The sequence below is a fragment of the Mandrillus leucophaeus genome, unplaced genomic scaffold (assembly GCF_000951045.1).
Source record: "Mandrillus leucophaeus isolate KB7577 unplaced genomic scaffold, Mleu.le_1.0 Scaffold683, whole genome shotgun sequence".
In the NCBI taxonomy this organism is placed as follows: domain Eukaryota; kingdom Metazoa; phylum Chordata; class Mammalia; order Primates; family Cercopithecidae; genus Mandrillus; species Mandrillus leucophaeus.
In genome coordinates, this window is record NW_012107397.1 from 611,950 (window position 1) to 626,290 (window position 14,341).

Consider the following 14,341-nt stretch of genomic DNA (forward strand, 5'->3'; position numbering starts at 1 on the left):
ATAGTTCTTTTTGTTTAATCATTTTGGATTACATTTTTTTTATTACCCACGTCATTATGATATAATGGAACTCTAATAGTCTTTGTATGTATATCCATTTATTTACTCTACCTCCAAAAAGTTATGTATTTTGAATTCTTATACACATTTTCATTATGTTACATATATATATATATTTTCTGTCTGCTCACTTCTGTCAGATGGTCATTTCTTAATAATCTGAATATAAACCTTTTTCTTTTCTAACTTTTGGCTTCTCTTCTTCCTTAAGATTAGAAATCAGTGATGTAGAGAGTTACAAAGTAGTGTGATTTCACAATGAAAGCTAAAGAGACTTAATTGACTCTGAGCAATGTTCAAGAACTTAGTACACAGTGCTCTGATATCTGATTTGTTTTTTTCAGAGAACTTTTTGCTTACTTTCTGGTTATTGGCTTGCATTCCAGGGAAAGAAATAGCTCTATAGTCTTTGCTCAATGCCTTCCCATCATATTCAGAACAACATGCAAACTGTCCCAGGGCTTACAAGATGCTACATGACCCAGGCTTTGCCTATCTCTACATAAGCATCTCTTACTCTGTTTCCTTTTGCTTCGACTGATCTAGCCAGATTGGCCTCTTTGCTATTCTTCAGGCATTCCAACTTTGCACTTGCTACTTTCTCAGATACTCTTTCTCCCCTCCCTCATCCTCCCTTCACACTCCTCACTCAAGCTTGAGACTAAATGTCACTTCCTCAAGAAGTCTTCTTTTGACCTCTCTGTCTCCTTACTCCTGAGTCTCTTTAGTTTCTTCATAGCATGTGACTGATGTTATTTTAGAAACAAGGCAGTTTAGGCCCAAAGATGTTTGTGTCTTATACAAATCAAGCTGAAAACAGTCAGAAACTAGACCTGATAGATTGAGGGGTAATTACTCCCTTAGTACTTTTCCACTATACCCTCTGTAATGGTATGCATCCTTTCTTTAACTAAAGAGAAAGAAAGGTTAAAGTAAAAGTGACTCCCTAACTAGTTTCCTCAGGTTTCCCTGATCCTTTCATAACAAATGTGATCAAAATCAATGTATGGAGGTAGCACAAAACCTACCTGTGGCATGAGCTGTAAATTCAACATCCTGGAGACAGCCATTGTTATTTCTGAATACCCAGAACCTATGACAGCCTTAACTCTTGGCATGTAGCTGGAATAGTCACACTTAAACTCCACAGTTTCTTTGGAGCAGTTGAATTTAGAAAGAAACCTCAGAGTGGCTGCCATTGCCACTGTGACTTCTGTACAAGTGTCATAGATTTCATACCCCAGTTTGACTCCAGATAATAGTGTTGAATTGTTGATCATCTCAATGCTGTGTATCATGGCAAGAGTTTGAAGAAAGACTGATATTTCAAAGCTGTTGGGAAACAAGTTTTTTTGAAATCAGAACATAACTCTTCTATGGACATGCCCATATCTCATTTTGCCTATATCTCCTCATAAAAATTTCTGGATTAGTGAATCTTATGTCTTAAAGGATCTAAATTTTATTTAAAAACATTTTTTCATGAAAATATTTATGAAGGGTAATATAAGAACCCACAGTTTCTTAAAAGGAGTCTATGCTACAGGATTAACTTTTCTTGATGATTTTTTGATCATTTTGAACAAATCAATATGAAGATATGTTTGATTTTTGTTCCTTTTTGTTGTTAGAGATCAGCATTTTATTGCTGTCAAAATGCTTGCTTTCTAGACTCATAAGACTGTCTTTTAGTTTCTGATTCTAATCTGTGGTATTGGAAACCAGATAAATAAGACTCTTAAGAATTACATTTAGACAGCTTTGGTTAAAGCCTAACAGTCTGCTCCCAGATAAAGTGCCTTATTTTAGTTCTGAGGCATAGCTACTTCCACATTCAGAGGATATTTTTTATACATCTTGATCTTTGATTATTTCAGAGCACTGAGTTTGTCTGATTACTGATTTACTGTTAAGTTTATTTCATCCACCACTGTATACAAAATATTACAAATAGTGCCTAATATATAATAAGGGTTCAATACACTTTTTAAAAATGAATAAAGGGGGATATTATTGTTCAGGGTTTGATATTCTAGTTTCTTTTTAGTGAATTAAGTTTTGATAATTAAACTATTGGAATATTACTTTTTGTCATTGTGAACCATGTTTAGATGGTTCTATCTCTACAAATGCATCTCTTGCTATGTTTTCTTCTGCTTCACTGATATAGCCAGATTAAACTTTTTGCTATTCTTTGGACATTCCAACTTTGCACTTCTTGCTCCTTGGCCAGATACTCTTCTCCCCTCCCTAAAATAATAAAGTAAGTAATAATAAAAATATATTAATAAGTTAAAGTATTTGAAGATTACTATTTGTCATTGTGAACCATGGTTTGCAATGACAAATAGTAATATTCAAATAGCTTAATTTAGCAAAATGTAATGAACTAAAAAGAAACTGTAATATCAAAACCTTGAATAATAATATCCCTCTTCATGTGAAGGACCTCTTCAAGGAGAACTACAAACCACTGCTCAATGAAATAAAAGAGGACACAAACAAATGGAAGAACATTCCATGCTCATGGATAGGAAGAATCAATATCGTGAAAATGGCCATACTGCCGAAGGTAATTTATAGATTCAATACCATCCCCATTAAGCTACCAATGACTTTCTTCACAGAATTGGAAAAACTACTTTAAAGTTCATGTGGAACCAAAAAAGAGCCCACATTGCCAAGACAGTCCTAAACCAAAAGAACAAAGCTGGAGGCATCACGCTACCTGACTTCAAACTATACTACAAGGCTACAATAACTAAAACAGCATAGTACTGGTACCAAAACAGATATATAGACCAACGGAACAGAACAGAGCCCTCAGAAATAATATCACACATATACAACCATCTGATCTTTGACAAACCTGACAAAAACAAGAAATGGGGAAAGGATTCCCTATTTAATAAATGGTGCTGGGAAAACTGGCTAGCCATATATAGAAAGCTAAAACTGGATCCCTTCCTTACACCTTATACAAAAATTAATTCAAGATGGGTTAAAGACTTAAATGTTAGACCTAAAACCATAAAAACCCTAGAAGAAAACCCAGGCAATATCAATCAGGACACAGGCATGGGCAAGGACTTCATGACTAAAACACCAAAAGCAATGGCAATAAGAGCCAAAATAGACACATGGGATCTAATTAAACTGAAGAGCTTCTGCACGGCAAAAGTAACTACCATCAGAGTGAACAGGCAACTTACAGAATGGGAGAAAATTATTGCAATCTACCCATCTGACAAAGGACTAATATCTAGAATCCACAAAGAGCTCAAATTTACAAGAAAGAAACAAACAACCCCATCAAAAAGTGGGCAAAGGATATGAACAGACATTTCTCAGAAGAAGACATTTATGCAGCCAACAGACACATGAAAAAATGCTCATCATCACCAGCCATCAGAGAAATGCAAATCAAAACACAATGAGATACCATCTCACACCAGCTGGAATGGAGATCATTAAAAAGTCAGGAAACAACTGATGCAGGAGAGGATGTGGAGAAATAGGAACACTTTTACACTGCTGTTGGGAGTGTAAATTAGTTCAACCATTGTGGAAGACAGTGTGGCGATTCCTCAAGGATCTAGAACTAAAATTACCATTTGATTAATCCCATTACTGGGTATATACCCAAAGGATTATAAATCATGCTACTATAAAGACACATGCACATGTATGTTCATCATGGCACTATTCACAATAGCAAAGACTTGGAACCAACCCAAATGTCCATCAATAATAGACTGGATAAAAAATGTGGCACATATACACCGTGGAATACCATGCAGCCATTGAAGGATGAGTTCATGTCCTTTTCAGGGACTTGAATGAAGCTGGAAACCATCATTCTCAGCAAACTGTCACAAAGACAGAAAGCCAAATGCTGCATGTTCTCATTCATAGGTGGGAATTGAACAATGAGATCACTTGGACACTGGGAGGGGAATATCATACACTGGGTCCTGTAGGGGAGTGGGGGACTTGGGGAGGGATAGCATTAGGAGAAATACCTAATGTAAATGATGAGTTGATGGGTGCAGTAAACCAACATGACACATGTATACCTATGTATGAAACCTGCACGTTGTGCACATGTACCCTAGAACTTAAAGTATAATAAAAATAAGTAAATAAATAAAAGAAAAAAAGAGATATAGACTGGCTGTATAAATAAAAAAAAAGCATGATCCAATTATATGCAACTTACAAGAAATGCACTTTACATATAAAAGCACATATAGAGTGAAAGTTAAGGGATAGAAAAAGATATCCCATGCAAACAAAAACCAAAATTGAGCAGAAGTAACTATATTTATATCAGATAAAACACACTGTAAACCAAACATAGTAGAAAAAGTAAAATAAGGTCATTATATAATGATAAGGAGTCAATCCAGGAAGAGGAAATAATTTAAAATGTATATGCAAGCAACACTGAAGCACCCAGATTCTTAAAGCAAAAATTACTAGATCTAAAGAGAAAGAAACTGCAATACAATAATTGTGGGAAACTTTAACACCCTATTCAGCATTAGGCAGATCATCTAGACAGAAAATTGGCAAAAATATAACAAACTTACGACCAGGTTCACCCCTGTAATCCCAGCACTTTGGGAGGCTGAGGAGGATGAATCACTTGAGGTCAGGAGTTCAAGAGCAGCCTGGCCAACATGATGAAACACCATCTCTACTAAAAATACAAAAATAGCTAGTCATGGTGGTACACACCTGTAATGCCAGCTACTTGGGAGGCTAAGGTGGAAGGATCACTTGAACCCAGTAAGTGGAGGTTGCAGTGAGCCAAGATTGCACCCTGCACTCCAGCCTGGGCAACAGAGTGAGACTTCATCTCAAGAAAAGGACTTAAATTGAACTTTAGACCAGGTGGACCTAACAGACATTTACAGAACTTTTGGTCCAATAGCTGTAGAATACACATTCTTCTCATCAGTGCATGGAACATTCTCCAGATCAGGCCATATATTAGGCCATAAAACAAGTCTTAACAAATTTACAAAAATAAAAATTATATCAAATATATTCTCAGGCTGCAATGGACTAGAATTAGAAATAATAACAAGAGGAACTTTGGAAACTATACAAATCAGCAGAAACCACATGCTTCTGAATAACCATTGGGTTAATGAAGAAATTAAGATGGAAATCAGAAATCTTATTAAAACAAATGAAAATGGAAACATGAATGTATTAGTTCCTTCTCACATTGCTATAAGGCAATAGCTGAGACTGGGTAATTTATAAAGAAAAGAGGTTTAATTGGCTCATTGTCCTGCAGGCTATACCAGAAGTATAGTGCTGACATCTGCTCAGCTTCTTGGGTGGTCTCAGGACATATACAATCAAGGTGGAAGGCAAAGGGGGGCCTTGGCACCTCACATGGCCAGAGCAAAAGGAAGAAAGAGAGAGGGAAGATGTAACACACTTTTATATTCTATCCCTGGCTCCTCCCAAATCTCATGTCCTTCTCATATTGCAAAATAAAATCATTCCTTCTCACTAGTCTCCCAAAGTCTTAACTAATTCTAGCATTATCTCAAAAGTCAAAAGTCCAAAGTCTCATCTGAGTAGTCCCTTCTGCCTATGAGCCTGCAAAATAAAAAATTAGTTAGTTACTTCTAAGACACAATGGGAGTACAGGCATTTGGTAAATACTCCTATTTGAAAAGAGAGAAATTGGCTAAAAGAAAAGGCCTACAGGTCCCATGCAAATCCAAAACCCAGCAAGGCAATCATTACATCTTAAAGCTCCAAAATAATCTCTTTTAACTCCATGTCTCATACCCAGGGGACACTGGTATAAGCTGGAGCTGGAGTGGCTGGGACATAAGAAGCAGCAGGGCCCTGGTCTCAGCTCAAGAAACCATTCTGCCCTCCTAGGCCTCTGGGTCTGTGATGGGAGGGGCTGCTATGGAGGTCTCTGAAATTCCTTTGAAGTCTTCTCATTGTCTTGGCTATTAACATTCAGCTTCTCTTTGCTTATGCAAATTTCTGCAGCCAGCTTCAGTTCCTCCCCCAGAAATTTTTATTTGTTTGTTTGTTTTGTTTTTTCTAACACGTGGTTGGGCTGCAAATTCTCCAAACTTTTACATTCTGTTTCCCTTTTAAATATAAGTTCCAGTTTTACATTATTTCCTTGCTCACACATATGAACTAGGCTATTAAAAGCAGCCAGGCAACTTCTTGACTGCTTTGCTGCTTAGAAATTTCTTCTGCCAGATACCCTAAATCATCACTCTCAAGTTCAAAGATCCACAGATACCTGGGCAGGGGCACAATGCCACCAGGTTCTTTGCTAACGCATAGCAAAGATAACCTTTACTCCAGTTCCTAATAAGTTCCTCATGTCCATTTGAGACCTCTTCAGCCTGAACTTCATTGTCTATATATATCACCATTATCATTTTGGTCACAACAATTTAACAAGTCTCTAGGAAGCTCCAAACTTTTCTTCATCTTCCTATCTTCTTTGGAGCCCTCCAAACTGTTCCAACCACTATCCATTACCCAGTTCCAGAGCTGCTTCCACATTTTCAGGTATCTTTATAGCAATGCACCACCTCTCTGGTATCAATTTTCTGTATTAGCCCATTCTTGCATTGAATAAAATATACCAGAGAATGAGTAATTTATAAAGAAAAGAGGTTTAATTGGCTCATGGTTCTGTTGACTGTACAGGAAGCATGACGCTGGCATCTGCTTAGCAACTTGGGACTTGGGAGGCCTCAGGAAACTTATAATCATGGCAGAAGGCAAAGGGGGAGCTGGCATCTAGGAGGAAGATTAGGAGGAAGAAAGAGAGAGAGGGGATATGCTACACACTTTTAAACAACCAGATCTTATGAGAACTGTATCATAAGAACAGCACTAGGGGAATGGCACTAAGCCATTCATAAGAAACTGCTCCCATGATCCAATTACCTCCTACCAGGTCCCACCTCCAACACTGGGGATTATAATTTGATATGAGATTTGGGCAAAGACACAGATCCAAACCATATCAACAACATACCAAAGCCAGTGGGATACAGCAAAAGCAGTACTAAGAAGGAAGGAAATAGCAATGAACATCTACAACAAAAAAGTGGAAAGATTTCAAATAACCTAAGAATGTACCTTAAGAAACTAGAAAAGCAAAAACACATGAAACCCAAAATTAGTAGAAGGAAAGCAATAATAAAGATTAAGCAGAACTAAATGAAATGCAGACTCAAAAAAAAAACACAAAGGATCAATAAAATGAAAAGTTGATTCTTCAAAATTTATAAATCACTAGACTAGACTAACTGAAAAAAGAAGAGAGAAGACCCAAATAAACAAAAACAGAGATGAAAAAGGAGACATTACAACTGATACCACAGAAATACGAAAGATTATCGGAAACTATTAGGAACAATTACATGCTAACAAATGGAAAAACCTAGAGGAAATGTGAAAATTCCTGGAAACATACAGTCTACCAAGATTAAATCAGGAAGAAATAGCAAACCTGAGCAGACCAATAACAAATAGCAAGATTAAATCATCAGTAATAAAAAGCCCCCAGTAAATAATAGCTCAGAACCAGATGGATTGCTGCTGAATTCTACCAAACATATAAAGAAGAAATATTAGTAATCTTCCTCAAACTACTCCAAAAAATTCAAGAGGACGGAATTCTCTCCAACTTATTTTATGAGGCCAGCATTACCCTAATGCCAAAACCAGATAAGGACACAATAAAAACAGAAAACCATAGACCAATATCTCTGATGAACATACACGCAAAAATCCTCAAAAAATACTAGCAAATAGAATTCAACAGTGTATCACAAAGATAATACGCCATGATTAAGTGTAATATCAACCATGCAAGGGTAGTTTAACATATACAAATCAGTAAAAGTAATACATTACATCAACAGGATGAAGGACAGAAACTATGTGATCGTCTCAATAGATGTAGAAAAAGTATTTGATAAAATACAACACCTTTCACGATAAAACCTCTCAACAAACTAGGCACAGACGGAACATACTTCAAATTAATAAAGTCCATATATGACAAACCCATAGTTAACATCATACCGACTGGGTAAAGTGGAAAGCCTTTTCTCTAAGAAGTAGAGCAAGACAAGGATGCCCACCTTCAGCAGTCTTATTCAACATAGTATTGGAAGTCCTGGCCAAAGCAATCAGGCAAGAGAAGAAACAAATGGCACACACATTGAAATAGAGGAAGTCAAATTGTCCCTCTTTGCAGTTGACATTATCTTATATTTAGAAATACCAAAAGACTCCACAAAAAAACCTCTTAGAGCTTATAAACAAATTCAGTAAAGTTTCAGGATGCAATATCAACATATAAAAATCAATAGCATTTGTGTACACCAGTAGTGAAATAGCTGAAAAAAAAAATCAAGAAAGCAATCCCATTTACAACAGCTACAAAAAAATACATAGGAATAAATTTAACCAAGGAGGTGAAAGATCTCTACAAGGAAAACTGCAGAATGCTGATGAAAGTAATTGAAAAGAACACAAATGAATGGAGAGATATCTCATGCTCAAGGATCAGAAAAAATAATAGTGTTAAAATGACCATAATGCCCAAAGCAACATACACAGTAAATGCAATCCCTATTAAATGTCAATATCATTTTCTCACAAATATTTAAAAAATCCTAAAATTAATATGGAACAACAACAACAAAAAAGCCAGAATAGCCACAGCAATCCTGAGCAAAATGAACAAAGCTGGAGGCATCAAACTACCTGACAAAATTATATCACAAATTTATAGTAACCAAAACAGCATGGTATAAAAATAGACACATAGACCATGGGAAACAGAATAGACAACTAAAAAATAAATCCACATATTTATTACTAACTGATTTTTGACAAAGGAGCCAAGAACATATTCAGGGGAAAGGACTTCAATAAATTGTACAGGAAAAATTGGATATCCATATGCAGAAGAATAAAACTGGACTCTTTTCCTTCACTGTACATAAAAATCAACTTGAGGTGGACTAAGAACTTAAACATAAGATCCCAATTATAAAACTATTAGGAGAAAACAGGGAAAGCACTTAAGGACATCAGTCTAGGCAAAGATTTTATGGGTAAGACCTCAAAAGCACAGACAACTAAAATAAAAATGGACAAATATTACTATATTAAAATAAAAATCTCTGTACAGGAAAGGAAACCATCAAGAGTGAAGAGACAGCCATTGAATGGGAGAAAATATTTGCAAACTATTCATCCAACAAAAGACTAATATCCAGAATATACATGAAATTGAACAACTCAACAATAAGAAAGCTAAATCTCATTAAGAAGTGGTCAAAGAACACGAACAGATGATTCTCAAAAGAAGACATATAAATGGCCAACTGGTATATAAAAAATGCTCAGCATCACTAATCATCAAAGAAATGCAAATTGAAACCACAATGAGATATTTTCTTACGCCAGTTAGAATAGCTATTACTAAAAAGACAAAACAAAAACAAAAACAAAAACAGATGCTGACAAGGACATGTGGAAGACGGAACTCATCTACACTGTTGGAGAAAATGTAAATTAGTACAACTCCTATGGGAAACAGTATGGATATTTCTCAAAAATCTAAAAATGATAAATGTAATCCAATAATCCTACTATTGGGTATCCAAAGAAAAGGAAATCAGTATACTAAAGGGATACGTGCACTCACATGCTTACCATAACTAACACTATTTGCAATAGCAAAGATATAGAATCAACTTGTGTCCATCAATAGAAGAATAGATAAAGAAAATGTGCTATATATACACAACAGAATACTACTCAGCCACAAAAAGAATAAAATCATATCATTTGCAGCAACATGGATGAAACTGGAGGCCATTATGTGAAGAGAAATAACTCAGGCACAGAAAGACGAATATCATATGTTCCCACTCGTATGTGGGAGATAAAAACATTGATATCATAAAGGTAGAGAGCTGACATTATAAAGGTACTAGAGGATGGGAAGGTGGGTGGATAAAGATGGGAAGGAGAGGGGATAAAGAGAGGTAGGTTAATGGGTATAAACATATAGTTAGATAAAAGATAGAAGTTCAGTCGTTTGACAGCCCAGTTACTCTAGTTAACAACAATGTATTGTATATTTCAACGTAGCCAGAAGAGAGGACTTGAATTGTTTCCAATATATAGAAGTGACAGTACTCAAAGTGATGGACACCTCAAAAAGCCTGACTTGATCATTACACAATCTAGGCTTATAACAGAATACCACATGTACCTCATAAATATGTAAACTAATATGTATGAATTAAAAGAAGAGAAACATAGAAGAGAAAAAGGGTAAACGAATAGGTTGTCTGACATTAAACTGTATAATATTTTCAGAGTCCACCACGTGTAAACTCCATTAGAGTTGCAACCTCCTTGGTGGATTCACATCAGTGTGCCAGTGCCTATAATAGGGTACAGGCAATGCAGGCAATTAATAAGTAGTTGTGCAATGTTGAGTGAGTACCATTTCTCTTGATGAGTGACAAAAAGGTAAGAGATTTTCAACTCAGTGATGTTTTTAAATAGGAAATTTCCTTATTTGGTCAAATAGCTATTCAGTGTTTTCCATCCTTAATTGTTGGCCTGCAATTGCGGGCCTCAACTCTGCAGCCATTCTTTGTGTGCCAAAGTAGTGCTCTGAAAATCTTCATTAATTGCTATTATGTTTTTTACTATTCTCTGGTATTCCTGCTAATCAATGATTATGATGACAATAGCTAAAAGTGCCTAACTTTTAGGGAGAATGCCAAGAAATCTTAGTATGACAGGGGATCACATTTTATCTAAAAGTATTTTTAGAGGGCTTGGGAAATACTTCGTCGTTAAAGAAAGAAAGGTAAGAGAAAAAACAAGATTAAATTTAGATACAGAAACATAAAAGTAGAATGATAATTTTAGAGTTGGAAGGAGGCATGAAGAGCACATTCCATAGCAACAGCAGCTGATGCTGCCTGTGTCCTTAGAGATTATCCAGGCCTTTGTTTTACAAATGAGAAAATATACATGACAGTGAAACCGGAACTCAGAGTTTAAGTGATCTACCTAAGTTTACAAAATTAGCTTGTCTCAAAACTGAAATGAGAATTAGAATATCCTCTTCTCCTTAAGGAAAATCCATTTGCAACACCTTCCACCCAGCTTTACCTTTCCACATTACACTGTGCCAGTGAAATGTCTTTCTCACAGGTAAGCTCTCATGACACAAAGTGTTCATCCAGGAGGAAGGAGCACTTTGAGTTGAGGAGGGTCTTAATTTATCAGGAAACAGTTAGACTATTTCTGGAATGAAATGAATGCAGTGTTGAAAAAAAAAAAAGAAATGTTAGTAAGAAAAAATTCAGCTACAGTCTATTTTAAACAAAGCATTAAATAATAGATCTGTGTTTAAAATAAAATACATGTTTTCTGTGATAGAAATACATGTGGGCTATGTATGCTTGTAGTGAAAAATAGGCCACAATGTCTTCTCAAGTGACTTCAGGCATTGTTTTATAAGGCAAAATCTAAATAAATATATTAATGAAAAGCATTCATATCCTCTGCACTTGGAAGTTGTTTCATTATACATATAGGACTGTTATAGTACTCTTTTAAAGAAAGATTGCAAGATTAACCATATGCAACTTAAAAAATATATATGAGTTTATTTCTTAAAGTGATTTAGATATTAATACAAGTCAACAGTTTATATGTCCTAGTCTCATGACAGAATCTTGAAATCTAAATGTATTTTTTGAGACTTTACTCACCCAACACACTTCTGGATTTGTGGTCGTCTGGGATAGTCTTCTGAGGACAACATTTTTTCATGAATAGCAAACAAACCTCCAATTGTGATATGTCCCGGAGAAGTGGCAGCCACAAAGTCATCAGGGGTCTGGCAAGGCTGTGAAGTAGCAAGAATAATCATAAAGCAGGTAATTAGTATAATTAATAATGCCATGTTTCCATCTCATTTGCTCAGTTCATGTGAGTTCTTAAGTGCATGGAGTGCCAACAAGATTCCTATTTCACCTGTAAACACCTTATAAGGTATAGGACAGTGTCAAGGGCCAGAAACACTCAGTATTCAGATACCTGATGATAGTCAAAACAGTTATTTCACCAATAAGAACATAGACTTTTTAACACTCCAGTGTTAGAGATAATGTGATAGCAGTCATGTGATGTAAAAGCTGATAGAATTATAAACACAAGTCTAACTGTAATGGTACTTTTTCACTCTAGTGATATGTCAAGGGCCCTGAGTCACACTGGCATTTCTTTTGAAGCAGAATGTAGAACTTTCAAGAAGAAGCAGTTTGGAAAAGTTTTTCCACTTTAGAAATAGACAGTTCTACATTTCAAAAAGGTATCACATTCAAGGCACAAATAATTCAATATAGTTTATCAGCTGTTTAGAAAAAAAATCCTGCTTTTCTTTTTTCCTGAAAAGCTCTATTTAAAAAATGAAATTCAGTTAAATTTGGGTATTTGTCACTCCCACATTAGGTATTTGTCATTTCCAGTTTCCCTGTGTTAGAAATACATAGCTTTTGTGAAGATGGGTAAAACTAAAAACAAGATGAAACTTGTCTGATACAGTATTTTGCTTTGAACAAGAAAGGTCTGTTCATAGATCATTGCCATTTCCACTATTGTGGATGCTATATTTTAATAAATTTGGGACTAATTTCAGGCTATATATTCTTAAATACTTAGGAATCTGAACTAACATAATTTGATGGGTGTCTTTTGGAATTTAATAGAGGATAGAGAAACCTCAATGATGTAGTCACCATGAAGAAAAAGTTCAAAGTTTTAAAATTTATTTAATAAAATCAGTCTTTTAAAAATATTTTATTAAAAATGAATATCTCATGGGCAAGCAGTTTCAAATCCAATACATTCAGTTTGTTTGATGAGTAGCAGATACATTTAAAGAAATTTCAAAAAAATGAAAGAGTGCAATGGCCACTGTGGCATTTTTTTCATTATCTAAATTAGGCTTAGATTCCATGGTCCAGTAGGGTTATACCAGCTGAGGAGTGGAGAAGTCACAGCTCATCATGCAGCTTCAAATGTTTTCTTAAGTCTTAGCATTTTTACTAATGGCAGGATTTTCTATTAGAATGAAAACCAGTTAACTTCAGTTGCCCAGAAAGTTTAACAAACATACATGAGTCTGAAGACTCTTGAAATGTTTAGCAATTACATTTTACTCATCTTAATCTTATTACTTATTGGTGTATGTGTGTGTTTGGTGTCGGAGGGATTTATATTTTCATGAATTTAGTTATTTTGCTCGGATAACCTCAAAGATCTTATGTAATTACAAGTTCAAAAATGATTTCAGGAAAACTAAACTAAAAAATGAGAAATCCAGATAATTCCCAGCAAAATTATAGTAAGTATTAAGCAACTCAGAGTGATTCTGAAGATGCATTGTTCAGATGACATTTCTTTGAAAAATCAATGACAAAAGTTATGCCAATAATGTCTTTTAGGTTGCAATTTCAACAATATTTAGGGTCTTTGTAATCTGATGAAATGTAAAGATAAGGCACTTTTAAAATTTTAATAAATATAATCTAAGTTTGAAGAACTATGTCTTTAAAGGAGCCTCCGAAGGTAGGAAAACAAAACATCTAAAAAGACTTTTGCGCTGTAAAATGAAGTATCACGTGGCAGAAAGGGCCCAAACTTTGGAATCAGATAGACCTGGGTTGCTCTGCCCACTACTTAGCTATGTGACACTGAATGAGTTACCTAACTTCTCTGAAAAATAATTTTCTCATCTATAAAAGAGTTGAGGTACTCTATCTAACAAATATGTTGTGAGACAAGCTGGTTTGATTTGCACGGCTCCTGTATTCTAGCACGCACTGAATAATTAGTTCGTTTCCCTTCTTTCCCTTGCCAAAACTAAACTGAAAGTTATCATTTCCTAAATTTGTAGAGGTTTCTTTCTTTCTTTTTTTTTTGAGATGGAGTTTCGCTCTTGTTGCCCAGGCTGGAGTGTAATGGCACGATCTCGGCTCACTGCAACTCCACCTCCTGGGTTCAAGCGATTTTCCTGCCTCACCCTCCTGAGTAGCTGGGATTACAAGCGTGTTCCACCACGCCTGGCTAATTTTTTGTATTTTTAGTAGAGACAGGGTTTCACCATGTTGACTGGGCTGGTCTCGAACTCCTGACCTCAGGTGATCCACCCGCTTCGGCC

The 14,341-nt window shown here is 35.5% G+C and overlaps 1 protein-coding gene across 3 annotated transcripts in view; it reads right to left on the reverse strand.

The window, feature by feature from the left end:
* GPRC6A (G protein-coupled receptor, class C, group 6, member A) overlaps positions 1 to 12,121 on the reverse strand; it is a 28,324-nt gene extending 16,203 nt beyond the window's left edge. For all 3 annotated transcript variants that reach the window (XM_012002343.1, XM_012002342.1, XM_012002341.1), the window contains exons 1-2: positions 11,889 to 12,121; positions 1,089 to 1,392 (exon numbers count right to left, since the gene is read on the reverse strand). In XM_012002343.1, the coding sequence (XP_011857733.1) occupies positions 1,089 to 1,392; positions 11,889 to 12,082 (498 nt within the window). In that variant the 5' untranslated portion in view covers positions 12,083 to 12,121. The remainder of the gene's footprint in view (positions 1 to 1,088; positions 1,393 to 11,888) is intronic.
* Between the last annotated feature and the right edge of the window lie 2,220 nt (positions 12,122 to 14,341).